Source organism: Dermacentor andersoni, chromosome 3 (assembly GCF_023375885.2).
Source record: "Dermacentor andersoni chromosome 3, qqDerAnde1_hic_scaffold, whole genome shotgun sequence".
NCBI lineage: Eukaryota > Metazoa > Arthropoda > Arachnida > Ixodida > Ixodidae > Dermacentor > Dermacentor andersoni.
Window position 1 is genome coordinate 118,280,952 of NC_092816.1, and position 27,358 is coordinate 118,308,309.

Sequence of the window (27,358 nt, forward strand, 5' to 3'; positions counted from 1 at the left end):
TCTCTGTTGCGACTATTATTTCGGTGCAATTACTCACAATACACGACCAGTGACAGCTCTCCTGTCGTTGAGATTTCTTCCTGGTCGTTGCACCCGCACCAAAATGTAAACAAGGTTCTTTAATGAGAAAGTTTCTTTAAAACATTTCTGCTCCACTTGTTCATTTCATGGCCTTTACATTTTTTTTATATCAGCGGCATGCACTGCTTTGCTGGTCTCGAACTGATGTAGCTGTAAAGTTCGTGTAATATTTACTTATTAAATAGAGATAAAACATGGAAGCAGTGATATCAGTTATTTCTGGCACAATTTTTTGACATACGAGAACATTCGTTTATGAAAAAATACATATTGTGAGCATTATTTTACCCTTCATCTTCTTCATCTGTATATATTCATCATCATGGCCAGCGTCATCATTTTTAGCGCGTGACCTGCGAAATAAACCGTTGCGACTTTACAGCTGTCTCGCAAGTGGTGGAGGTGCGGGTGGAGGTGCGAGGTGCGCGGCAGGACCTTTCTCTCTAAACTTCTCGACGATGTTCTCCGTGCGTCCAATACCATCCAAAAAACGACTTCCAGCTACCAACTTCAAACTAATGGTCTCACAGAGCGCTTTCATCGCACGCCATTCATTCTATGTCAATGTCATTCTACCATTCGTCACTTTCGCATACAACACCGCCGTCCAACGCACTACGGGGTACTCGCCCTTTTTCCTTGTGTATGGTCGCCAACCGATCACTACCTTCGAAGTTGCTTTCTTCAGTGTCACCGTGCCTTCGTCCACATCAGTGTGTGAGCAGTTCGTTTCGCACATTGCCCGGTGTCGCCAACGTGCCCACCTCAACACCGACGCCAGTCAACAAGACCGGAAAATTCGCTAAGATGCATCTCACCGTGTCGTTTCTTCCACCCTGGAGACGAAGTGTTACTGTGAACCCCAGTTCGCGCTCCTGGATTGTGCGAGAAATTTCAGTCCCGTTTTATCGGACCCTACATGGTTGGGGAACAGACTTCGCCGGTTAACTATCGTGTCACTCCAGTTGTTTCGCCTTTGGATGGCAGCTGCCGTGCCACAGAGATTGTGCATGCTTCGCGTTTAAAGCCTTTCATACGGCATTTCCCGCCATATCGAGCGTAACCAGCGGCCAGGTTGGCCGCTTCCACCCGCGGGGGAAATTTTGCGAGCATTATTTTACCCTTTTATCTTCTTCATCTGTATATATTCATCATCATGGCCAGCGTCATCGTTTCTAGCGCGCGACCTGCGAAATAAGCCGTTGCGGCTTAACAGCTGTCTCACAATATTTTACTTGACAGTGCGTAGCGTTAGAGAATTCTTTTGCAGCACCTTTGGCAATGAGAATGCAGTTATTACTCATGTCTTTGATCCCTCGATAAATTCTATAAGGAGGAAGCACAACTGCAACGTCAGCTCCCCTCCTCCCCACCCCCCGAACGAAATTTCTGGCTACGCCACTGCCTACCGACAAGGTGAGCTGGGCAGACGCAGCCAAGGGCGCACGAAAGTGCAAGGTCTCCGGTGTAACTGGCTCAGAACAGTCAGTCAACAGTCACATTGACAATGAAGTTATTGCAGAAATAAAACGCGAGACCGCGATGCTCAGCAGCCTAGTACAACAGCTAACCCAAGAGGTACAAAATTCAGAAAGGTGGTGCCTCCCACGCAACCCCCTAGACCTGGTCCCGTTAGCACACCTTCTCCAAGCAACAACGGCAAGGAAGAGGACAAAGCAACCCCGCCTGCGAAATAGCAAGCCTTGCAAGGTCAAGCAACCAGCCGCGCGGAACAGGCGAGATCGGAAGTTAAAGCCGCGCTCACCGAACTGCAAAGCGCAATGGCAAATGTCTTCGGCCATATCCGACCTTACGACCAGGATGGCAAAGCTCGAGGAATGTGTGATGTGGGCACCGTCCCTGTCGCTATACCCACAGCTGAACGCGACCACTCATTACATAAATGCCATCATAATCCCAGAGGTTCCCATGCTGGAGTCGCTCCCCCCCCCCCCCCCCCCCGGTGCGCCGCTCCAGTTTCTCAACAGCTCCTTATTTAAGACTCCAGGACGGCCAGGCACGATAAAGAGCTATTGGTCTGGCAGTGGAACTGCAGACCAATAGCCGGGGAAAAACCGGTCCTACAAAAATACGTAGGAAACATCCAACCCAAACTCGATGTAATAATGTACAAGAAGCGCATCGGCCAACATCCCGGGCTACCACGCCCTCGTCCCAAAATTACAAAAAGATAATAGCATCGCCACACTAATAAAAAAAGTGCTAGTATCCACAGAACATGAGATTAAAGGTCCGCAGGCCGAGCATATTATCATAGTGATTATTCCAAACAGAACGCAAAAGAATAGCATCTTTCTACTCAACATTTACAGTAACTCATCAAAAAAAAAAATGACAGCGTTTCCTCTCCCTGCTCAGAAAGGCGGCCGAGTTCGCCGGCCTGAACCCGTTAATCATGGGTGGGGACTTCAGCGCTCCGTGCCATACCTCGGGATACGGCCACACCGCAATGAAGAACAAATAGTTATGACAGGACTCGCAAGACTTGGAATACACGCTCAACATGGATCCGAGTCATCACGGATACGGCCACACCGCAATGAAGAACAAATAGTTATGACAGGACTCGCAAGACTTGGAATCACGCTCATCACGGATCCGAGTCTCCCTACGCGAATGCCCAACTCGGTTGCAAGAGATACCACACCGGTCTTAACAATGATCATAAACATTGCGAGGGCTACCTGGAGAAACACCCTAGAAGACCTAGGTAGCGGCCACATCACCATCGATATCATTATCCCCCGAGCGGGAACCACCCCTCAGTGAATAGCGTCAAATAGGCAGACTGAGACAAGTTCCGCAAGCACCGGGACATCAAGCTAGATGACGAGCCGATCGCAGACATTGAAAAATGGATCGCGGACCTGACGAAAGATGTTGGGGATGCCATGCAAACCATCCCTCCCGAAATCCTTACGGAGAAGATGGACAGTCGCCTCGCCCACCTCCAGGAAGCCAAGAAATCTATACGAATCTGATGCAAGGCCAGGAGTTCAATCGGAAGTTGAGGAACAAGATTGCCGAACCAAACAAACAAATCGAAAAGCACTGAAAAACTTAGAGCAAGCAACAGTGGAACGAAGTCTGAAACTGCGCGGAGGGTCAACTCCACAACGGAAGTACGTTGCGTCTGCAAAGGCACCTGCTGGGCGAAATCCAAAGCAAATCCATGAGAAGAGCCGGCAGGCGGAGACTTCTCGGCAAAGAGAAAGAGGTGGCGAGCGAGAAGCAAATCGTCAAGAAACTCTGCAACAAGTACCTTCCGCAACGACTGACGGTCGAGCACGGCGGGTACAGTGGCAGTCCCAATCTCAGGTTAGATGAAGACTTGAAGCGGAAATCAGAACGGCACTCCAAGGACTCAACGGCAAATCAGCCCTAGGATTGACAGGGTTAACGACAAAACCCTCAAAAACCTGGACGTCAGATCCGTCACCAAATTCACGGGATATATCAACAAGTGCTGGAAAGAAGGCCGCATCTTGGAGCAGTGGAAGAGGTCCAATGCAGTCCTCAGACGCAAGCCCGGAAAGCCCTAGAGCTTGGAGAACGTACGCCCAATCTATCAGGTTGTGCGTGAGTAAGGCCTTTAAACACGCCTTCCTGAACCGTATCAACAGTCATCTTAAGCTTCCGATCCCGCCTGTCCATGTAGGACGTCATGCTACAGCTCAAGAACCAGACCCTTGACGACAAGAAATACTAGAGCCATCCTAGGGCTAGACCTGGAGAAAGCATTCGACAACTTCGCTCATGAGTGAATCCTGAAACAACTGTCTCATCTGAACCTCAGAGAAGGAGTCTACAATTGCGTGAGGGACATTCTAAGCGATCGCAAAGCCACTTTGACGGTCGGCGACCTCGAGTCCGAAGAAAGGACAGAGGGAAGCGCATGCGCCCGAAGGGCTCAGTTTTATTTATGCTACTTTACAACCTAGTCATACTGGGGCTCCCCAGCAAACTACGGAAATCGGAGGAATTCACATTGCTAGATACCCAGGCGATATAACGATCAGGGCGGACCGCGCCAGTGAGGACCAAATTTACAACGCACTACAAACGGCCATTCACAATGTCGAAGAGTATCTGCAAGGAACGGGACTCTAATGCTACCCGAGCAAGTCCGGACTACTCCTTTTCCGATCCACGCATAGAGGCATGCGCCAAAGAGATACACGGGACCCCGGTGGTATAAAGTTTGTAAAAAGGGATGAAGTGCCTCAGGCAGGCTGGCCAGCCTGTCTGAGGCACTTCATCCCTGTTTACAAACTTTATACCACAGTGTGCTATTCCATCTGTCAGCCCCTTTCTTGTTTTCGGGACCCCGGAAGTACGATGAAATCGGCCTGTGCACTCAAGACGGAAACGCATTCCCCGAAGTTAACAAGATCAGAATCCTCGGAATGATCATTGAGGCCAAAGGAGCTAACGGCGAAACCGTGAACAAGCTCGAAGGCAAAGTCACTAGCGCCATGAGACTCATAAGAGGATAACCAACAGACACGTGCGCATGAAGAAAGAAAACGTCGTTCGACTGAACCACTCCTTTATTGTTAGCCACATTGATTACGTAGCCGCCTACCACAACTGGTACGTCGTTGAAAAGAACAAGATAACACGCTCATCGGGAAAACCTACGAGATAGAACTGGCCCTCCCGGAATAGACGAGCACCGAACTCCTGGCCCAGCTGTGCATACGCAACACACTGGAAGAAATAGCCGAAGCACAACGCATCTCGCAGCTCGAACGCCACTCCACCAACACGACGGGAAGGCACATTATGAACAAGCTCGGCATAACGTACCACAACCAGCACGGCCAGAAAATGCAAACCTCCGACAAAATCAGAAATCAGAGGCACACCGTTATGGTGTAAACATCCCGAACCGTGTACCGCGATTACAAACAAAACAGAAGAAATTCAAGAACCGATGCTCTGCTCCGTTCACTCGGCAGGGAGAGGAACGCATGCTTTCTCGATGCAGCCGAATATCCAAACGGCCATAAATACACGCCCATAATCATAGACACAGACGCCAAAATTAAAATCGCATGGAGGGTATACACCAAACATTCGGAAATAGAGAGGAAGTAGCAATCGCGCTGGCCCTCACAGATCAGGAATGCAAAGTCGTACTAAGCGAATGGCAAACGGCAGCAAAGAACTACGCCAAAGGTAGAATTTCCAAGGGAGCCTTGGCCATTCTGACCAAAGCGGGCAGATCAGAAACCACGACCTCGAGGATCCCATGGTTCCCTGCGCACGTTACCGCGGGAGTCGATGCCTTGCCGAACCTAAACGAGACGGCGCACCGGATTGCGCGTCACATGACCCGCCGCACCGAAGAGGGCAACGTCTCTCGCACGATAGCGAATGCTCCTCGCGCAGGTCAGGACAGGCTCACTAGATACGATGTCATGTCCAGTACATATACCCACCGCCGAGTCCGAAATACCCACCGATCCCACCACCCAGTCCCAAATTACCCACGGGATATAACCGCCGCCGAGTCCCAAATTGAACAGGAGCGGCTACCATCAGCAACCCATCAGCAGCGGCTACGACTCGTGAGACCCCAAACTCATAATGCTTGCCCACTTTCACAATCCTCGTTTGGTCCGTGGCCAGGACGCGGCCGACGTTGGTGAATAGGTGAACGCCCGTCACCACGAAAAGGTATGAACCAACGAATATGCTCACCAAGGTCATCATCTAGCTCGGCGGCACCACACGCGTGTGGTTCCTAACGCTTGAGGGGTATTAACTAGCTGGGCCCTCGCAAATAAAGGTTGCGCCAAGTGTACGGAGAATGCGCTGGTCTCAAGGTTGCTGCGAAACCAGGCACTTGCAACACGTGTTCAGGAATGTACTCAGACCGACGTTTCATACATATGAGACGTTTTGGATCTTTGCTGCAAAGCTGGTGACAAAATATACCAAACAGTCCAGGCGGCTAGCATACTGAAAGGAATGACTGACGGTATTTTCATCTTGTTCTCTACAACGTCTCGAATCGCCCGTTTTAAATAGTTCTGTCATTTTTTATTAGTTAGGAGCAGCCACGCCACGCACCGTATTGTGCCTTTGTCCAATACAACTGCCACGTCGACTTGTGAGGATCAGCCCGCAGCCAACCATCTCTGAAAACGTAGCTCGCGTCGTTCGCCGCGAGTTTGAGACCGCCTGTTTGCCAGTTTTTCCCGTGACGCCTGCCAATCCATCACCGGCCACCAATGCTATAAACTGGGAAATTTCCCGACAGGAATTTTAGAAAATGGGTCGCAACTCCGTGCGCTCGTTGACACATTCGAGCATGCACCACGTTTCGCGTGCCCTGCTTCCTCGGCCCCACACTTCTTTTCCGACACTTCTCGCAGCCTGGGGCGCTATAACGTGTAATATTCGTTTTGAAACTTTTTTTACCACTCCGTGGGCGCTATAACGTAAAACTATTATATATCTTTTATTGCAATTCTGGAATCAGCCCTCCGCGATTGGGCAAAATGTTTTTTTGAACCACCCCAAGTTAGCCTGTCTGTAACGCGATGTCACGAAAACCGCGATAGCTCCCCATCTGATATGACTCGTACACACTGATTATACATGGTTGGACCGTACAGGAAAAAAAAGAATTATTTCTGATGCGCTTCCATTTCGCCTATAGCCCTCGGCTATTGGTCAAATGTTTTCGGGCTGCACCCACTCCCCCTGCATTTCACGCGACGTCACAAAACCTCGAAAACTCAACTCGTCAAAGTGACGTGTACGCGTATAAGATGCATTAATATGCCGAACAAAACTGAGTTTTTTTATGAATAGCCGTAGGCTGCCCCGTTTCATAAGGAACAAAAGATGGCTGCCGTCGAATTCTCAGGCACTGGTTACTCGCACCTGCCGGAGAGCATCTGTTTATTTGCGTACAATAAAGCTTCTTGCGTGGCCGTGTAACGTTATCGAGCACTTCCGGCACGTTTATGACCTCGCTCGGCCAACTCGTCTTTGCTGAGGATCCGTTTTAGCGTCATTCTTAACTTTTCGTTGCATGCCGGCGCGATTTTCCATCAGCCACCTCAAGCTAAGTAAGGAGAGCGGACCAATCAGATGCTGGCACCACCTCTTCATGCGGTTATCGATTTTTCAGTGCACTGGCTCGGCCCCATGGAATCCCTATCAATTGAACGCGCTCCTCGACTCTTGTCAGCCTATCAGATAAGACAAGCCGCTCACTGTAGTCAATGTTATTCGTTTTAAAAAAACAAAAGTGACTTCCTATATATGAGGAGAGCGTTTGATTAGTCTGTTCAAACAACACTGCGGGTCACCGCCCGATGCTTGCGTCGGCGGTTAAGTAAATTTGACGTCAGGAGGTTGGAATAAAAACATATTGGAATAGTTTTACGTTATACGGCCCCTGATGGAATGACATCCGCTTAATGAACGAACTATAAGTGGGCACACCTAACTTGTGGCAGCACCATAGGTGCTACAGGCGAACTACGAACTCGAAAAGCGCATCCGGATAACCACTTGCACAGTTATAAGGTAAGGCCTACAGCGTCTTGCTTGCTTTATTCATCAATCAACGCTGACCAAACAAAAGATGCCCGGAGAGTACGTTGCGAACAAAGGTGCCTTATATTCATCACGTTAACGCACGCTTTCGTTTACAGGGCTTATAAAGACCATTCTCTTTCAAATACACCGCGCGCGTAATTGCAACCAGCAATTTCGGTGAAGCCGAGTGGAGGAGACCATCCATAGACCAATTAGCACAACTATTTTAATTTTCTATGGTATTTCCTGATACATTTGTAGTTGCTATTTTTTTTATTTCCCAGAACGCCATCTTTTACTGTAGCAGTTGACTTTGTACTCACATCACTATTGCCACACATCTGATCTGCTCTGCTTATCTCCCTCTATCTCTTCCAAATCACTTTCGTAGGCTTTAGCTGCAGCTGTTTAAAGCGGACGTTTCCGAGCTTAATTATCCAGTTGCAATAGCCAGTACGCTCTACAAGAATTTTAGCTATCAGATCGATGAATTTATGCTTCAGTAGCTAGTCTTTACATCCAGCCGCAAAGAGGAAGGGACCAAAACGCTTATTAAAGCATAAAAGCCAACTACTTCTTCACTGGCTCTGGGCTGGTATAAATCGACTCTATATCCTTAGCCGAGGTGTTTAATAAGCTGACATAAATGGTCTTTCCCTCCAGAAACCGCCTTTTCGGTCAAGCAGACAATACGGTTGACATTTGTGTTATTTAGATTTTGTTAAGAGTAATATGAGGACATTGTCTACTTACAATACGTTACACTGCTCACAAGCAATATCGACGTGAATTGTTATCACTGTGGTATTAACAGAGCACGGCCAACGCATGTCTTTGGATCGCGCACGCACAAGGTGAGGTGACTATACCTGCATCCTGTGACACACAACTTCTTGAAATGGTTACAGCTTTTCAAATAGAACATGTAATGAAGCTACGTAACTGCAAGAACGGAGGAACGTTGACAGTGAAAGCTGTCATTAAGGAGTAGCGAAATTTTGTTTCCGTTCTCTTGCTGTATAGCTGGTTCTTTGCGCACTATCCATAAGAACTATTGCTCACTTACAGGAAATGGATATCTCGGCCTTAGAAGGAGACTACCCAGGCAATCACGTAATCGGCGTAAAGACACAACACGTAAGTCTTACGCGAAATTGCGCGCAATATTGTTTCAATAATGTATTATTGTCCCTCGTGCGTTGTTTAGTTCCTTTTGCGGGTTACCACTATCAGCAGTATCTTTAACTATCGCTGTAACGCTTGTCGCGCTCTTTACGTCGAGATCATCTCAGATGTTGTCGTCACTTTACTATAAACCAGAATGGGCGCATCGTTCTTGTGCTGGGAGCTTCAAGAACAGGCGAACAAGCAAGAGGGATACCGCTCAGCATGTTCTTGCAAGCTCGGCATGCTTTTCGCTCCGCATGCTCAGCATGTTCTTAGTATGCGCCAAGAACATTTCGAACAGAATTCCTCTCGCTCATTCACCTGTTCCCTCAGTCCCCGGAACAACATGGCTGCCCCCTACAAACGCTGCAAAATTCAAGCCTATAGCTATGCGGGGTTCATGATCAGATTTAGGTACATTATGAAAAACACCGCAGTATGCAGTATATCTTCTATCCCACGGGAGCATGCCAGCTCCAGAGGTTGGAAGACTTGGAATGCATTGCCAATGGCGCGATCGCGACTTCCATTGGTGGGTATTTCGATAAAAATAAATTACAAGCAAAACCATGTAATCACGACGTCACTGGTGTCTTGTGTATCAGGCGGAGAGAGGGAGGCTAGCCGCTCAAGCCAGCTTTTCTCGCGCCACCTGCGAACGCTATTTGTTCATATATATATTGTTGAGCGAACAAAGGGTTGAACACTGAAGACTATTTACAGTTTATATTTATGAAGACAACTTAAGCGCTGACCAGGTCACTGGACAGCTCAAAAAGGCGGGAACTGTTCGTCGTTTTGTCGGGGCGCCCGCGCGCATCGCCTAAAAGAAGCAAACACTATGCCCACGTAGCATTACCGCCAGCGGCAGAAGCACCGTCTCGGTGCGTCTAAATATCTGTGTTCACGCATCTCCACATCTCCAGAACGCATCTCCAGATCGAGCGGGCAGGGCTTGGCCAAAATAAGCATCGGCAAACCTGGTCGTAAGTGCAAGAGATGCCGAGGTGGCCGGTGGTTTATAAGTCGTGAGGTTCATAAAGACGAGCCGAGTGGAGGTGCTTAAGAATGACGAGGATTAGGTCATGACCGTCGCGGAGAACGTTGTGGCGGTATAATACATAATCCCGGAGGACAACTAACGGAAAGGAGGAATCTGATCTCGAAGATTCCAAGCGATCAATGATGGCGCGCAAGCTGACATCACCGCGTTGCTCGTCGGCGACGAGGAGCAGTTGAGACACGGAGAAAACGCAAGCCTCGGCATCTATGTCGCGGAGGCTGGGTCATTCATTCGCTGGACAGCGTGATAAACAGTCTGCTTCTTTCAATATGTATAGGCTGCCCGACTTGTACACTACGGCATAGAAATGTTCTTGCAGCTGCGGAGCCCAGCGGTCAAGCTGGCAGGTAGGATCCCTGATTGTGAAAGCCAGCATAGTGTGTGGTGGTTCGTGGCTACAGACAAGTGCGTGCCATAGAAACACGGGCGGAATTTAGAAACCGCCCGGACGAGAGCCAGGTATTCACGCTCTTTAATAGAATCGTCGCGTTCTGGTTTGAGGAGGCTGCTAGCGTAGGTGATAACACAATGTTGTCCCCGTTGGCGTTGGGCTTAAACAGCTCCCATTTTATGACCATTGACATCGGTATGTACCTCCGTAGAAGAGGACGGCTCAAAGTGGACCAGTAATAGGTGACGTGTTGGTGGTGGAATTGTGGTGCGGTGGTCTAAAGGTGGCAGCTTCAGCAGGATTCCACGTAAATGGTACATCCTTCTTTATAAAATCGGGGGTCGGGAAATCACTGCGAAATTTTTCACGAACCATCAGTTCTGGCAGCATAGTCCTGCACATCTTCGGACGTCTTTGACAGACTTAGGTACAGGAAAAGACGTGAAAGCACATGTTTTCTCCGGATCTCGTTGAATACCGAAGCGTCGACGAGATGGCCTAGCACTACAATCTGCCGGTGACCGAACTGATATTTTCATGAATTCAGTTGGAGTCCAGCCTTCCTAAATATGTGAATAGCAGATAAGCGCTCAATGTGTGTCCCAAATGTAGCAGAAAATAAAATAACTTTGTCTAGGTAGCAGAGGCACATTGACGATTTGAACCCTTGAAGCAAAGACTCCGTCATACGTTGGAACGTTGCTGGAGCATTGCATAGACCAAATGGCATAACTTATCAGGGGTGACGAACACGGTCTTCTCTTAGTCCTTTTAATCTACAGAAATCTGTAAATAATCATACTGAAGCTCTATTGATGAAAAGTAGTTCACACCGTAGAGACAATCGAAGGCGTCGTCAAAGCGAGGCAAGGGGTAGACGTCCTTTTTCGTAATTCGGCTGAGATGACGATAGCCTACGCAAAAACGCCACGTTCAATCATTCCGTTTAAGAAACACACCGGGGGACGACTAAGGGCTCAACGAGGGTTGAATGATGCCTTTGCCAAGTATCTTCTTCCCTTCATATTGAAGAGCGTTACGCTCTCATGCAAAAATTCGATATGGCTGGCAATGAATGGGACTAGCGTCGTAAGTATTTATGTGATGGTTAACAAGAGAAGTTTGATCCTGTTGCTGCGGTTGAGGATTTCATGGTAGGGGAGCAGAGGCGTCATAGAGCTGCTGCTTGTTGAGGCCATAGGTCCGCAGTAAACGTTGGACTAAATCTTGCGTCGAGGCAAATTGCATCGTGTTGAGAAGAAGAATCGGAGAAAACATCTATTGAAAAAGTCGTGGCATATTCATCTGCTACAGTAGGCAGCGTAGCAACCGATATGCCTTAGGAGAGAACTTGCTGTATCAGGCCAAAATTGACAACGGGGGAGGAATGTCGGTCATCGGCAATGGCTACGACGTAGTGGATCACAGTGATATTGCGCATCAAAAGAACATCAGGAGCAGGTGTGACGACTTAATCACCATCGGGCACTAGAAAAAAATGGTAGTAAATTGACGAAAGTCAAGGCTTTAGGCTGCAGGCGGACGAAGACAGTCCTATTAAAATTGCTCAGGAGTTCGGCACGAATAGGCGGGTGAAGACGGAGTTTAAGCCAAATGGTACCGGCAGAACAGTCGATCAGAGCGGAATGCGCCATAAGAAAGTCTAGTCGTAGGGTGAGGGCCTGGCGGCATTTGGTCAGCACTGTGAAAAGAACTGGAATATGGCAGCCGGCGCTGCTTACTGCTTATACGGGCAGTACACATTCCAATGACGGTGGCACTGCTGCCATTTCAACGCGCATGGCCCTGCGGAAGCACATCTAAGAACCTCCTTCAGTCTACGACGAAAATTAACACTCATTATGAATGCCTGGACTCCAGTGTCAATTAAAGATTTCATCACAATGAAAATAATTCAGCCCTACCCAAGGAATTCCATTATCTAGTTTGGCACCCATGGGGTCGGCGAGAATAGGTCGGCGATGAATAGCAGTGTGGCTAAGGCGACGGGGACCGGGGCGCTGAGGTGACGGCGTGCGAGCGGGACGAGTGTTATCTATAGGAACGTCAGAGGTGGGAGGCATACGGCAGAGCATGTAGCGCCGAGGATCAGCTAATGAGCGCGGAAAGGGAGGAAAGGAGCTCCATTACAAGGACCTCCAACAGATAGAGACGTGGCGACCTGCATAACCGATTTGGTGGCAACGGAAGCAGATTGTCTTGTCCGGAGTTCTCAACTTAGTAAGGTTGCCGAATCTAGGAAGAGAATACAGTTTGCTGCGAGGCACAGCTATCAGCAGAGGTCTGGTGTCAGCTCTAGAGACAGAAGAGGCAGCAGGAAAACCGAAGCTGACATATTCTTGCTGCGCAGATGCCTGAATGAGGGCGATCGATGGTGCCGTTTTCTCAGTGGTGTGGTCAAGTGGGTGTGGATAGAATGGGGCTGCACTTACAGACCCTAGCTAGCGGCCAACGATGCGCATAACATTCTTATTGCAGAGGGGTGCAGTGGTAAGGTCGACGCGAGATGACGTCGCAGCCATGTTAGGGAGACGGGAGAACTTAAGAATGACGCGGCGGCCTTCAGCCAGCTCGAAGCGGCAGCATTCCTATGGGGAAACGTTGTAAGTCAACGAGTTGAACACGCTGTAGCGTACATTGTCACCCACGATCATTTTATCGCCAATTTTCCGACAGAGGGCGAGTACGTTTTGTACATACGATTTGCTGGACCACTAAACCCTGAAAACAAGCTCATCTTGCCAGTTGGCGATTGGTCAGGTTTCCAAACAGGTCGCGGAGCTTCTCTTTGAAGCCATGCCAGCTTGACCCCTACTCCTTGTGTATCCGGAAACAGGCACGCGACGTTCCGCCCAAGTAGGCTATATTTGCTAGTATTTTGGTAGTGACCCAGCGGTTGTTCTGGCTAAAACGTTCGCACATGTTGAGCCATTCCTCACCGTCGAAAACATCTTGGCCGGGGAGTATGCCACGATTGGGGAGACTAATAACCGTGACGCGCATGGTTTTTGGAGTCGCAAGTGTACATGCAGATGAGGTGTCGTCACCGGGAGTCAGAGAAGAAACCTGGACGGTGCGGCCGCAGTGGAGCTCAGTGGGGAAGACGGGAAATGCCAGCCTCCATCACAATGTTACGCAGATGAGGCATTGATGACGGAAGGCTGTTTACAATTCTTATTTAGAAAAACAACGGCAGCGGTGGCCAGTTCAGTCAACAACTCCAGAGCCAGGAACAGTTCATCTTCATCCTCGAGGCGCCCGCGCGCATTGCCCCCCCCCCCCCCCAAAAAAAAAAAAAAAAAACAGTATGCACGTAGCAATATATAATATATAGTTCTCGTCGGAGCGCTGGCCACATGGGAAGTCGTGGTGCAAAATCCGCGGACATAATGGAAAGCCTTTTAGAGCAAGTTGCTGCGGCTAGCGTCCGCGTCGTCCCTTGGCGTTCCTCCTAACCGAGCCAAGGACCACACCGAAGGATAGAAGAACGAACGCCGAGTGCGAATGAAACACGGGCATAGCCAAGAGAGCGTCAGGCGGAAAGCGGAGGAGGACGGGTGCAGCGTAACCGTGAGGCTGAAGGCTGAGGAGGAGGATATGGCGAAAGCGCGAGAATAAACACTTACTGCCGCAAAAGACGGGCTCTGAGGCAACGATGGCTATGAAGTGGCGCCAGAGTAGCGTGCATCGTCTGTTCACCGATGACGCCACCGATGTCGTCCTGAAACACGGTCCTTGAAAAAGCCTACACCGATGCAACCAATCTTGAGCGAGCCGAGGTTCTCGAACCCCGTCCTAAAATTGCAAGAACAACAATGCGTCATCTTACTACTAAATTTTCAAAAGCAGTAGCCAGCGACTTCAGTGAACACGGCCATAAATTCGACGAAGCCGTAAGGCTTTATATATACCTTTTCTTTCAATGGGCACCACCATATTGCGTATTGTTGTGATCGACCGTTTACCCCGCGACAACCGCCGGTCATGGATAACGCCAGCATGGGGAAAGGGCCGACGGCCTCGTCATAGCTGTCCTCAGCAGGTATGATTTATGGCCAGCAATGGAATACCTCTGTCAGGAGAGAGTCTGCAAAGTCGGAGGGATCTGCCAAGACAGGTCCTTCCAGGAGTGCCTCTGTCAGGAGGGGACATCATTTACATCCCAAGTCATCCGGCCAAACTGCTCTGCGTCCGCGCCAGAGAAGGGCTCAGTTCCCCCTTCCCTCGCCTTTTCGTGTAAATTGATGTGGGTGGCTCACTTCAGAGGAATCTGGCAACCATCCTCCAGATTAGCGTGGCCCAATGTCACCCGTCTCTAACGGCGGATTGGGGAAAGGCGACTGGACAATGACAACGCAGGCATTAAAAGGAGAGAGACGGACGCTTCGAGTTATCGGCTGCTAGAACTTGATCATGAACTTATTTTTCAGTACTCTTTGCAAACTCTTGTACATAATGTAATTTAAACGTGTTTAAGCGCCATGGATATCGGTCGCAGCCCCATGTTGCCTTACTCCTCCTTGCTGAATGGATTGCGCAAATCTTCGGACCACCAGTCGCAACAGTAGGCAGTATACTTGACGTACAACACGGGGGCGTTCGCCCATGCCAGCTAGCCGACAGCTCGTAGATGGCCTATGAGCTGTCGGCTTTCTGGCATGGTCGAACACTCCGTGTTGTGTGCCAGGTATACCCTGGGCGGCAATTGCTATTCTATTGGTTGTTGCATACGTTGGACAAGGTTCCATAAGACATATTGCAGTCATTTAACTTGGCCAAAGTATCGGCTACCAGTGAGGCGGGTGGAGCAGCCATCACGATTTCTGTGTAATTTTTGTTTAGTATTATTTCAAGACTGTGCCCTTACTGCAACATTCTCCCACCAATTACATGTTGTGGTATAGCAGCAAGAAGTAGTTAAGAAACATAACGCGACGATCGAAGCAGCGTGGTTACCAGGCTGCTTCGAAATTTTTTTTTTCACGGATTCTCTCCGTGTAGGGGGCAGAGGTAAAGGCAAAATGCCTGACAGAGCCTTTGCGCCCCTACAGCTCAAGGCAGCATGTCATATCATTCACATACATATTTGCCAAACATATCGTTAAATAAGTTCTACTGTTTACTTTGACAAGCGTTCAAATTTTATCTGCATATAGAGTGCCCTGCTGCCTCTTTTCTTGGACGCGGTGGCCACAACCGAATAAAAATATTGTTGGTTAGTGATAGCAGCATACCGTACAGTGTGAAGCACACATTTTGAAGTGGCCGAACGATCGCCTGCGTGAGTCGGAATCAGTGGTTTTATATCTGTTTGTTCTATGCAGCGTAAACATACGCGGACTTATTGCAGTGTTAGCCGTTTTTTTTTTTCTTGTGTATATGATTAATGGTGACCAAATTGACTACTCTTGGCAAGCTCGGTCCCAACTTTGCACGCAGCAAAGGGATAAAAAGCAAACTTCTTTGTTCGTTCTTGTTGGGTCCAACCTCTGCGATGCACTCACAAGTTTTACCGAAATTGTGCTCTTACAAATAGCCGTCGCATTCTTTTTGTGCAATCCCCTTTAGATATTACGGCTTTACAGGGCAAAGGGCCAATGACAAAGCAGAAAGCCTGTATGTATTGAGCAACAGAAAGCTGTATAGAGAGTTTTCATGTTGTTCTACAGTTACACTTTACATCTAATTATAATGCTGCCGAAGTTGATTAGTTAGACGGATTATGTAATTAGACGAAATGAAAATATAATGTGATTACCTCCAAGAGACGGCAAGCAGCATTACCTCGATTCTGCCCAGCTACGAGGCATCTGCATATTTTTAAAGCTTGGCTGAAATTTTGACGCGCTATTTAGGCGTAGAAGCGTGGAGAGCTCTAATACTAATAAATTGAGTGGAGGAATATGTGAGCTTAAGAATCGATGATAGCCGATGGTATGGCGTGTTTTGTATCTTTCTTAATGATGTGCAAATTTCGTAGTTAAGTCGCAGCGTTTAGTTAAGTAACAACGTGCAGCAACAGTACATAACTTCAACTCTACGCTTCTGTGCCATGTCGCATATCGACACAGAGAAGGGCCCTTTCGCCTGATCTTTCCTATGTTATTCCGTCGAGAGTATTTGGCGACACAGTAACGGCGTGGCCTCCGACCACGGCACTGAACTGTTTGACCCCGGCTGAAATAATTTTTGAAGTAAAACGATCCGCGGCCTCTGATTTCCGTGCAGTAGCGATGGGGGTCCGCTTCATGCCCGAAGCCTCGCCACACTCGCCACGCCTGAATGTATACGCGTGGTTGCGCTTCTAAGATATAGCACCAATAGGCACCTGTAAACACAAAAACAATCACGGACCTTGAGGCCTTCGCGCCCCTTGAGAATCGGTAACATGAATTATTATGTAGTTTGTTCCATTTTAGAGCAGCGTAGGCTTCATAGGACAAATATTTGGGCTTTATGCGGCAAATATTGAGCGAACAGCAATGCACCGAAGAAAAAAAATTTAATAAGAATGAATTCCTCCTCCCACCTCACCCGTTAATTCTTTCCCATCCACGTATTTTCTCTTTGACCTGCAGCTCAAGATCCCGGAAATCATCGAAAAAGTGTACGGTGTGACCGTCACCGGCAAAATATTCGGCCGACATCCATCACAGGCGAAGGCGATAATAGCCTATGACGCCGGGTAAGCACAAGTGCGACGCACAAGCTAGGTGGTAGCAGGGCAAGTCTTGTCAACGGCTCTCCACTCTTGCACCCGTATTCGTAAACTATCCTCGACCGATCATTCCTCCATTCCACCGAGTTGAGTACAGCGCCACCCCTCGACTGGAGAGGTCGCTACGCTTCTCATGGACCACTGCGGTGCGTTATTGAAACGCAGTGACCACTTCTGTGGCGGGATGGTGCTACCAACCTGTTTCTCGAGTTTAGGTGCAGTGCAGAGTCGAGGGTCATGTGAAAATACGGAGGTGACTCTTTTTTAATTAATTTTTTTTTTTTTTAATTATGGGGTTTTACGTGCCAAAACCACTTTCTGATTATGAGGCACGCCGTAGTGGGGGACTCCGGAAATTTCGACCACCTGGGGTTCTTTAACGTGCACCTAAATCTAAGTACACGGGTGTTTTCGCATTTCGCCCCCATCGAAATGCGGCCGCCGTGGCCGGGATTCGATCCCGCGACCTCGTGCTCAGCAGCCTAACACCATAGCCACTGAGCAACCACGGCGGGTGGAGGTGACTCTTATACGCCATTGAATGTTCGGAGCCACCGGCAAAAAGTTTTTTTTTTTTTCATATAATAAGAAATGTAGTTCGAAGCAAAACCGCGATCGACAATTGGAATATATCTTTAGTGAAACATCGTGAAGCTCTGACAGAAAGAGTATATGCTAAGCACCGTACCCATGCACAACTAAGCTTTTCGATGCGACTTTTCATAATTTACTCTTTGATTGATTTTTTCTTTTGGGGGGGGGGGGGGGGGGGTGGCTATCTATCTAACGGTTGTTGTGGGCTTATTCAGATCATAGCGCAGCCTCAAAATGGGGACCATTCAATACAGTACAGTCTAAGTGTATGGGCCACTCCCGAAGATCTAAGGGGGGCCCAATTTAAGTCTAATGGGGCGTGATTTCATTTACAGCGCCCATCAATAACAAAATGGTTCCTGAAAATTTATGCGATATGTTTCAAAAGGTATTCAAATAACGTTTGCATTGAAAGGTTCTGAAACGATTTTGCTTTCAGTAGCAAGCGAACATTAAGCGTTTCCTGGCCCAGAATGAAGTTGCCATACGGCCCCTCAAAGGTAAAAGAAGTCGCAAGGAAAACGTCGAAGCTTATTTAAGTGTACAACAATATATTTTTATCCTGCAGAATGGTCCATCGATGAATGAAATCTAACGAACGTGCTATCAATTTGAATACATCCAGCGTATCAGGTTCATATTTTTTTGTCGCATGTGCCTGAAATTATTGTGTAATATTTTGGATAAATAAAGACATGTTTTCCTGGTGCAATCAATGATGTTAACTGATTATTCTTCGCTCTTCGTTCTTAGCTCAATCTTCTTCTTACAGTGTGTGCCCTCCGAGCAATATATGCGCTTGAAATGTGCGGACACGCCTGTACGGATTTAGATGTTAAGAATTTATTTCAATGGTAGACAATAAAGCAGCATGTGTTTTGGTGGCCAGACCATGATAAACATTTTGATGCCGATAGATGTAAATTGACGCATTAAACAAAGATTATGAGGTTAGTACGTGCCAAGACCACGACTTGATTGTGAGGCACACCTTAGTGGTGACTCCGGAATAATATTGAAAACCAGGGCTTCTTTAGCATGCATCTAAATCCAAGTACAGTTGCTTTTTCGCCCCCGTTGAAATGTGGCCGCCGTAACCGGGATGCGATTCCGCGACCTCGTGCTTAGCAGTCCAACACCATAGCCACTAAACAATTAACCACGGTGGGTATGAGCTCAGAGTAGCTTTACGCCGTGTCCCCAAACGTGTCTCAATTTCCTACGATTTATGTCAAAATTGTTCTCCTTTTTGAGGTTCACCCAACTCGCATCAAGTCCCCACCGCGAGCTCCACGTAGTCCGCGCGCAAAGATGTGCAGACAAACGGGCTAACCAAACCCAGCGTGGCGCTGACGTCAAAAATGCCTACCGGTCGGAAGTAGCCGACTGTTGCTGCCTTCAGCCTGAGATTGTCGGAGATTGTTGGGTATCGCTATTAACATTATGAATCTGGAGTGCACGCCATGCTCCGCTATTTATGTTGCACTCACTTTTAGCGTATTGAGTTAAAGCGACACTAAATGGAAACAATAAATCAGTCTAGACTAACAAAGCATTGTTTTGGAACCCTGCAGGCAGTTATTTCAAAATAATAGTTTGATTATTAGATGAAAAAATGAAGGTCGAAGTATCAGTATTTGAATTTCGCGCCGAAACCCCGAAGCTCTACGTCAGTGTGAAGTCAGGGTTTCCAAAGTATGTTTTCGCATTTGGGCCGCGTTGGCTGAGTAGAGGTTCCCGAAACTTGCTATGTTTGATATTTGGTGTCTTTAGAACACAATGTAGTCAATCTGTACCGCTATATAAGCAAGTAGGCCCTAGAAGATGCCATCAAAATCCATGACGTCGCAGCGATCAGGTGCGGGAACTTCAAGGAGGCGTCGCCACCCATCTTTCGTTCTTGCGCTTTTTCTTGCTTGCCAAGCGACTTATCGCGCTAAGAGTTGCGTTTTTAGTGTCGTAGAAATGTAATTTACTGGTGCAGAAGAAATCATTTTTCTCTGTAGTGTCCCTTTAAGCTTTAGATGTTGCGCAGCTGCATAGTCCACCGGAACCTTCACAGAATAACAGGTCGACACCTAATGCAGTGGAAACGGGTCCATAGGAATGCACTTGTCTCGTCCTGAACAAAGCGAGGATATGCAGACCCGGAAACATTTCGGGAACAGTAATATTTTTCCGCGATCCGGTTGTGTAACCTTCGTAAAATGAAATGACCTTACCAAGGTTCTATCAACTGCCTGTTCCAGAGGCCATGGATCGATGAACCTGGCCATGTTCAAGTTTTTGCTGAAACTTTCGCTGTTCATGGACGAAGACGACCCCGACCTTGCCCCGTTCTTCGCATTCGCCAACAAGTACGAGTGGGGATCGAAGGTTCTGCCAGTGAAGGTGTACCGTTGCGGCACATTCCTCGAGGACTACTTGAAGCCCGCGATGATGCAGTTTATCTTCCATTACGACAAGGAGCGACTAGACGCCATCAGTAGCGAGGCAAGTATCAGTTATTTTGCGATACCCTTTAGTTGATCTGTTTGTCGCATCGAAGAAATGCAAAAATAAGCAGACAAGTCATACCAATGATGCCTTCAGCATGCGCCGCCCTTGTGTGCTGCGCTGCCACATTGACGTGTTTGAACAACTCGCACGTAATTTATTCGGACGCCCTTCTCACAGGTGTCGCAGGAACTGCACTCTATTTATGGTGCACGTAATAACCTCACTCGAGCGACGCTCAGAGTAGCACGACTTGTGCGATTTGTCGTCGAGTGCACAAAATCGTTTATGTTCGTGTACATTACGGCTAAATGAATACAGCCACGACGACCCGTCCACAAGCTCCCTTCTGCAAGGTTCAACAGGCAATCCACGCTCGATAGCTCTATTTGCCACAGTTGCGCGCAACGATGGCTTTGGGTCGGACAAAACAGACATACTGCGCCTTAAATGTCGAGAGAGCGGGGCTTACAGATTCCGCACACATCGCTCTCGTGCTTTGGGGGCTCGCAACATTTCTCAATATGAAGACGCTTTTGGAGTGCTCACGCTACTGCGTTTCATAACTTGAGTTCATTACCGAGATTCCACTCTTTACCCGGGGTCGCTGCGTGCCCAGGCACCCAGACAAACAGAAAAGTTTGCGAGGTGGATTGTAGGAAGGAGATGGTGGTGTACGGAGGGAGAGAGCAAGCGAAAAGACTGGCCGAGCAATTTCACGTTTTTCCGGGACAGAAACATTGGTTAATTCATGTTTCGAGGCTGCAAATACGGTCACGAGATCAGCCTCCACTACTAGTCGCCTGTACAGAGAGAGAGAGAGGGCTCTTTATTAGAAAAACAGAGAATTTTGCCGGGGCGTATATAACCGCTGGCACGCTACTCTGTATAGGGATGGGGAATGGGATTAAAAGATTCCAGAAAAGAGTGGGAGAAAAAAAGGATAAAAATAAATATGAAATGTCCGAATGGACCTGTTACTAATATTTACAGGTGACATGGCGGGTAAATTTAGGCTTTTGTATAGGAAGGATGCAATTTTTAAAGCTTTCCTATTTGACCAGTTTCTGTCAGGTATTTGAACAATAAATCCAAAATCCGTCGCTGTTTTGAAGGGCCTGGCATTGGACCTAAGATATTCGGTAACGTTAACGGTTCGTGGCAAATCATGTCCATTTGGTGTTCAAAAATTGTCTCTCATCGCGGTACGCGGGGCATTCTAGTAATATGTGCTCAATTGTCTCTAAGTTGCGACAGTTATCACAGTATGGGTTAGTGGTAAGTCCTATGCGGTACAGATAATTGTTCGTGTATGCCACGTTCAGTCGAAGACGATGGTACAATGTCTCTAAGTGTCGAGGAAGTGGTCGTGGAATTTTCGGTCTCATTTCTGGGTCAATGTAACGTAGGAAGTTATCTTGGTGAAGCGGCAAATTCAAGATGCGATCTTTTTCTTGATAGGCATATTTTTTTGCCATGTTTGAAGCGTCGGCTTTTGTAAAATATGTTCTTTTGAACTTGCGGTGTTGGAGTCCATTTCTGGCAGCTTCGTTCGCTCTTTCATTTCCCGAAATGCCGGCATGGCCAGGTATCCACTGGAACTTTATGCAATGCCCAGCAATCTTAGCCCTGTGGTGAAGTAAGCAATGTCAAATGCTGCTGGTTGATTATTGCAACGCTTGTGCCTGTTCCACACACTTTGTAGGGCTGCTTTTGAGTCTGTGAAAATCACCCATGCCTTTGGCGGCTGCTGTCGAAGTACATACAGAAGGGCCTCCTAAATGCCATATAGCTCCGCTGAAGTAGATGATGTCGCTCGGTCAAGACGAAACGAGAATCGTTGCCCTGTAGAGGGAACAAAAAGTCCGCATGATGAACGATGTGGAGCTGTAGAGCCATCTGTGAAAATGTGCGTTGCGGCTGCGTATTCTTTGTGCATATATTCTAAAGCTATCTGATAAGTCGCTGCTTGAGGCACTGTCTTTTTCGCACTGATTCCATGTATATATGGCACGATTTCCAGTGGGGACAGTGTCCATGGTGAAATGTTTCGCGGCATAATTTGTAACGCCTAAGCAGGAATCGAAATAGATATGCTTCCGACGGCCTGCCCAAAGCTAGATGTAGCACGGGTTCTGGAAATATCCTTTAAAAAGTGAGTCTTCGTATGAATGACGTGGCGGAGGTGTATCCGAAGTGTCTCCTGCGAACATAGCACTTCCGGAGGCAGGCATCCAGCTTCTGCTACAGTCCCCGAGTGGGACGACTCCTTCGGAAGGCCAAGACATACGCGAAGGCAGTTGTTTCGTCCTGCCTCGAGTTTTCTCTTGCTTGGGGGAGATATATTGTGCAGGATCGGGAGGTAATATCATAGTGTTCCGTCGACGTAGGCCTTATGGAGGAGCACCATTGATCGACAGTTGCTGCCCCACTGTGATGCGGCTAAAAATCGGAATACGTGCGACGCCGAGGAAATCTTCACTCAGTTTTTTCACTTGGGGCGACCATGTGAGGTTCCTATCGAGCGTCACTCCAAGAAACCTTTGCGTCTTGACGTATGGAAGGGCACGACCACCCAACACTAGTGGGTATTTTTCCATACACCTCCGCGTGAAAGCCATGGCAACGCTTTTGTCGGGGGACAATTTCCGACCCCTTGGATTTAGGTAGGCCGATATATTTGCTAGCCCTCTCTGGAGGCGTTGTTGGGTGGTACTGCGGGAACGCGCCGCAATCCAAATGCAGATGTCGTCCGCATACAGTGTGATTTTGACGCCAGGGGGCAGGTTTCTTTTCAGATGGATGAGGACTAAATTAAATATTACCGGGCTTAACACAGCTCCTTGTGGCACTCCCTTCTCGACGGCATAAAGCGCTGTGGGGCCATCCGGGGTACACATGAAAAGTTGGCGTCCTTGAAGATAGTCTTCAATCCATGCCTAGAGCCGTCCTCCAAAACCAAGGGTTTCCAAAGCGTCAAGTATTGCTTTATGATAGACCGAATCATATGCTGCCTTAATGTCTAAAAATAATGCAGTAGGTATGTTTCCAGAGACCAATTCCTCTTCAATTGATGAGACCAAGGCAATGACATTATCAACTGCGGATCTATTTTGCCGGAAGCCATTCTTTTCCTCCAAGTAAACTTTTGCAGTTTCCAGGAACCAATTTAGACGTTTGTTGATCATTTTTTCGAATAGCTTCCCTACGCAGCTAAGCAGAGATATGGGTCTGAAGGAGGCGTAATTTGTTGGCTGCTTCGCTGGTTTCATTATAGGAATGACTTTCGCAAGCTTCCATTCCGTAGGAACCTCCCCAGTTATCCATGAGGCGTTGTAGTACTCCAGAAGGCGTAGGCGAGATGTGTGGCATAGAATTGCGAGCGCTTCATAACTCACGCCGTCATGGCCAGGTGATGATCGCTTGTTTACGTCGCCGATTGCTGCCGTGTGCTCTTCGATGGTGAATGGTAATTCTAAGTCAGGAAGGGTAGCTCGAGGTGGACTAGGCTGACGACTTGCAATTTGCCGCAAAGGTTGGGCCCCGTTGGAAAGGAGCCTGCAGTACTGCTCTGCCACCTCTTTCAGGGATGCGCGCTCATGTAATGAGAGGGCGATAAAAGGATAAAGCTGTTGCGGCTCTTTGCGAATGCCTCTGACAACTCGCCAGATTTTGCTCAGCGGTTGTCGTATGTCCAGTGTCCCACAAAAGTCCCTCCACCTTTTTCGGTCCAGTTTGGTGAGGTAACGTCGTATATTTCTTTGTGCCCGTCGATAAGTTCTGAGGTCTTCGATATTCTTAGTACGTAGAGCCTTTCTTTCGGCACGCCTTCGAATGGCACATAACCTTTCAAATTCCTCGTCGTTTGTTGGTACATTACAATGCTTAGTGGCAGAGCGGGTACTTTGTTTGAGGCAATGAGCTATTGTCGGTATTATTTCTGTATTCGTAGTCGAGGCTGTGATTCCTTTGTCTACAGCTGCTGTGTAAGCTTCCCAGTCTACCGACTTCAGTTTCGCTTTTCTGGGCGACGTCCGAAAATGAAGGGCAGAGATTAGGATCGGGTAGTGACCACTACCTCGAGTCTCGAAATCTGTACACCATCCGAACATAGGGGCCACTTGATACGAATGTGACGTCAATGCAGCTAACAGTCGCCGGATTTTTCAGGTATGTTATGCTGCCATCGTTCAAGGGCTCTATACTGTATTTTGCCAAAAGCTTCGCCAGCTTGGCACCCCGAGCACATGTATGTGAACTGCCCCAGATCTCGTTATGTGCGTTGAAATCGCCACAAATAATATGTGGAGACTGAGTGTTTGTCAACAAGTTTTCCAATCTTGTCACGTTGAAAGGTGATCCTGGTTCCAAGTAGACGCCGATCAGGGTAAACACTTTGGATGCAATCACTGTGGTTGCGCAAATATATTCGTTCTTGTCATGTGGTGCTACGTCAATTGCAGAGGCAGGTATGTCGTTGCGAAATCCAACGAGCAGTCGGCTAATTCCATTTTGTCGCCTCGAATGATGAAAATAATACCCCTTTATCCTAAAGTGCTCGTCGACGCGAGACTCGGAAATGACTAAAAAAGGGAATCGGTACACTCGCGTAAGATGCTTAAAGTCTGCTAACTTCGAGCGCAAGCCGCGAGCGTTCCAATGGAATATAGTACATGTGCGGAAGTGTTTGTTGGTGGACACCGCTTGTGAGACGATTGTTGGCGAAGCCATCGTTGCTACTGCCAAGAATCACGGCTTTGCGCCGTGAAAGACGACATTAGCGGTTCCAAAGCCAGGACGGCCTCTACTTCAGGGATGCTCTTAAACGATGGGCTGGCACGGAGAATAGCCTTGATTGCGGCGAACATCATGGGATCACATCAGCATACTTGATATCTCATTTGCAGTGCTACCATCTAACAACTTTTCTTAATTCTTCCTGTTCTTCTGCTGCGACCTTGAGGACACTTGTTGCTGTCGTGGGCTTGAGGTTATATCACTTGAAAGCTTTGATGGATTCGTTGCAGTTGAAGGCCTTTGCTGGTTTTCTTTCACGATTGAGGCGTAGGACTTTTTCAAAGCTGTGTCGCTGCGCTGCACCGTGTCGTGTTGCTTTTGGTTTGTAGATGTATACCTCACATCCGGATTCGGTGGTGGTTCTCGTCGTTTTCGCACTTTTCCTTGGATTTGCTCCATCGTCCGTGCAAGGGTGGCTGATTTCTTTTTAGGACACCCTCCGTATGACGCAGCATGCTCAGCTGCACAGTTTGCACACCGAGGCTGGGAACGTGACGTACACTCCTTATGCGTATGTGGACCAGCGCATATCTTGCAGCGGATGGGGCCTTTACAATATTTCGCTATATGTCCATATCTTTGACATCTGAAACATTGAGTAGCAGACCCCATGTGTTCCGTCACGGGATAACTGCAGAATCCAAGCGACACTCGGTTTGGTAAAGGGGCGTCCTTAGAGAATTCCAGGATGACCGAGCGTCTTCGGGTATCCGTTACTACGCCATCTTCATTAGGGAAGTAGAAAACTTGCCTTTTAGCAGATATGACTCCTTGTTCGCTCAAATGCTCCTTGAGGTCGTCATCTGAGCACTCAACAGGGACGTCCTGTATCCTCCCGTACGTGGCAGAGTAGGAGAATGGAACTCGAGCTTCTACAGGAATACCCGATAGGTCTGTCACTGTGAGGAGGCGATTGGCTGCGGGAAGTGTAGACACTGTCACCATGAGGCTGCCATCCTTGTTGACACGGTGGCTGAGTATCTTTTCTTGGGCTTTTGTCACGACCGCAGAAGCCAGAAGATTTGGGTTTACTTTCCATAAGCTGCTGTCAGGCTGAGTTGGCTTGAATATAACAGGAACACCTGCGGCTCTTTTCTTTTTGAAGAGACAACAGTGAAGGCTGTCTGGTCCATCTCTTCGTTGTCTCCTGCAGATTCCCTTTGGTCGATGTCATCTTCACGTAGCCTTTTCCTTGCTTGCTCATCTTCTCTGGTCTACAGAAGCAACGTGCTGACCTGATTGCTGATTGCTTGCGACGGATGCCATCAGAGCATCAGGAAGGGCGGCCGACGGCGAAGGCTCGCCGCGCTGCTTCGGTCCGGTGCGCTTCGAGAGCCGCTTGCTGTGCTTCTCTCGCAGGACAGTGATCCCCAGACCGGCGTTCGGTGAAACAGAGGCACAAAGAATAAAAATGAGCTCTACACTTGCTAAAGAAGAGTTAAAATTACAGACGCGCGTTCGGAAGCGAGCCTATCGCTCGTCGTCTTCCAGTCGCCTGTATTCATCCCCTGGGCCGGCTTTCGCGATGAGCGCATAAACAGCGCTGCAGCCCGCGGGATACTCGTGACGCTAGTAATACGACAGATGGTCTGCGTGTTTGGCTCGCGCTGCAACAAAAAGGTGATTGATGAAAAGATAGCGGGATTGGGTGGTTAGCCAAGTGAACTTAGATTATTCCGTCCCGGTGCTGTGGAACGTAAGCGACTCAGCTGGGCGGCCTAATGGGCTTTTATAAGTTCCTCTAGGGTGTTAGTCATCATGAGTAACTTTAGGATAAGGGTAGCCGTGTGCATAAGAAGGCCAAGGGGAAGTTTCTGCGCTTTCTTGAGTAGAGTACACATACGTGTGTGTCCAGTGCGAGTTAAGTTCTCATATGGGAGGTGGTTTAGTAGGCGTGAGCTGTGGCGTAGCCAGAAATTTCGTTCGGGGGGGAGGGGGGGCTCAAGTTGCAACTCGGCCCCCTCCTTAAGAGGAAGCTTTAGCTCGGGTGCTGCGATCTAAGTACATGTAGAAGAGGAGTTCGTTCTTCTCGGCAACCGCTGCACCAAATTTGAAGAGCTTTGTTGCATTTAAAAGAAAACCTTAAATCTATTGACTGCTGGTTTCGAATTTTTCAATTACGTTGTCAATTATTTATCAAAACTTGGCCGAAATCGCACATTTTCAGAAAATGAAACTGTCAAGTTTAGAACTCTGTAACTCAACAATGAAAAATGATATCATAATTCTGTGAGTTTCATCTAATAGTAAATCTACAGCGGACGAAATTGACATGTTACACATGAATCTCAAAAAAATTTAGCATTATGGAAATACGGCTTTTGCAGTAAGTACCCTTGTACACAACGTAATGAATTCACGTAAGGTACAAATTGACATACCTAATTTGTCCGCTTTGCTGTTTACAGAACCGGAATATCTGTTCTTGATGCAGAGCTATTAGATTGTA

The 27,358-nt window shown here is 48.0% G+C and overlaps 1 protein-coding gene across 1 annotated transcript in view; it reads left to right on the forward strand.

Annotated features, from left to right (window-relative positions):
* LOC126539092 (uncharacterized) overlaps window positions 1-27,358 on the forward strand; it is a 175,331-nt gene that overhangs the window by 95,490 nt on the left and 52,483 nt on the right. The window contains exons 10-12 of the mRNA XM_050185811.2: window positions 8,731-8,799; window positions 16,883-16,989; window positions 19,866-20,109. Of these exons, the coding sequence (XP_050041768.2) occupies window positions 8,731-8,799; window positions 16,883-16,989; window positions 19,866-20,109 (420 nt within the window). The remainder of the gene's footprint in view (window positions 1-8,730; window positions 8,800-16,882; window positions 16,990-19,865; window positions 20,110-27,358) is intronic.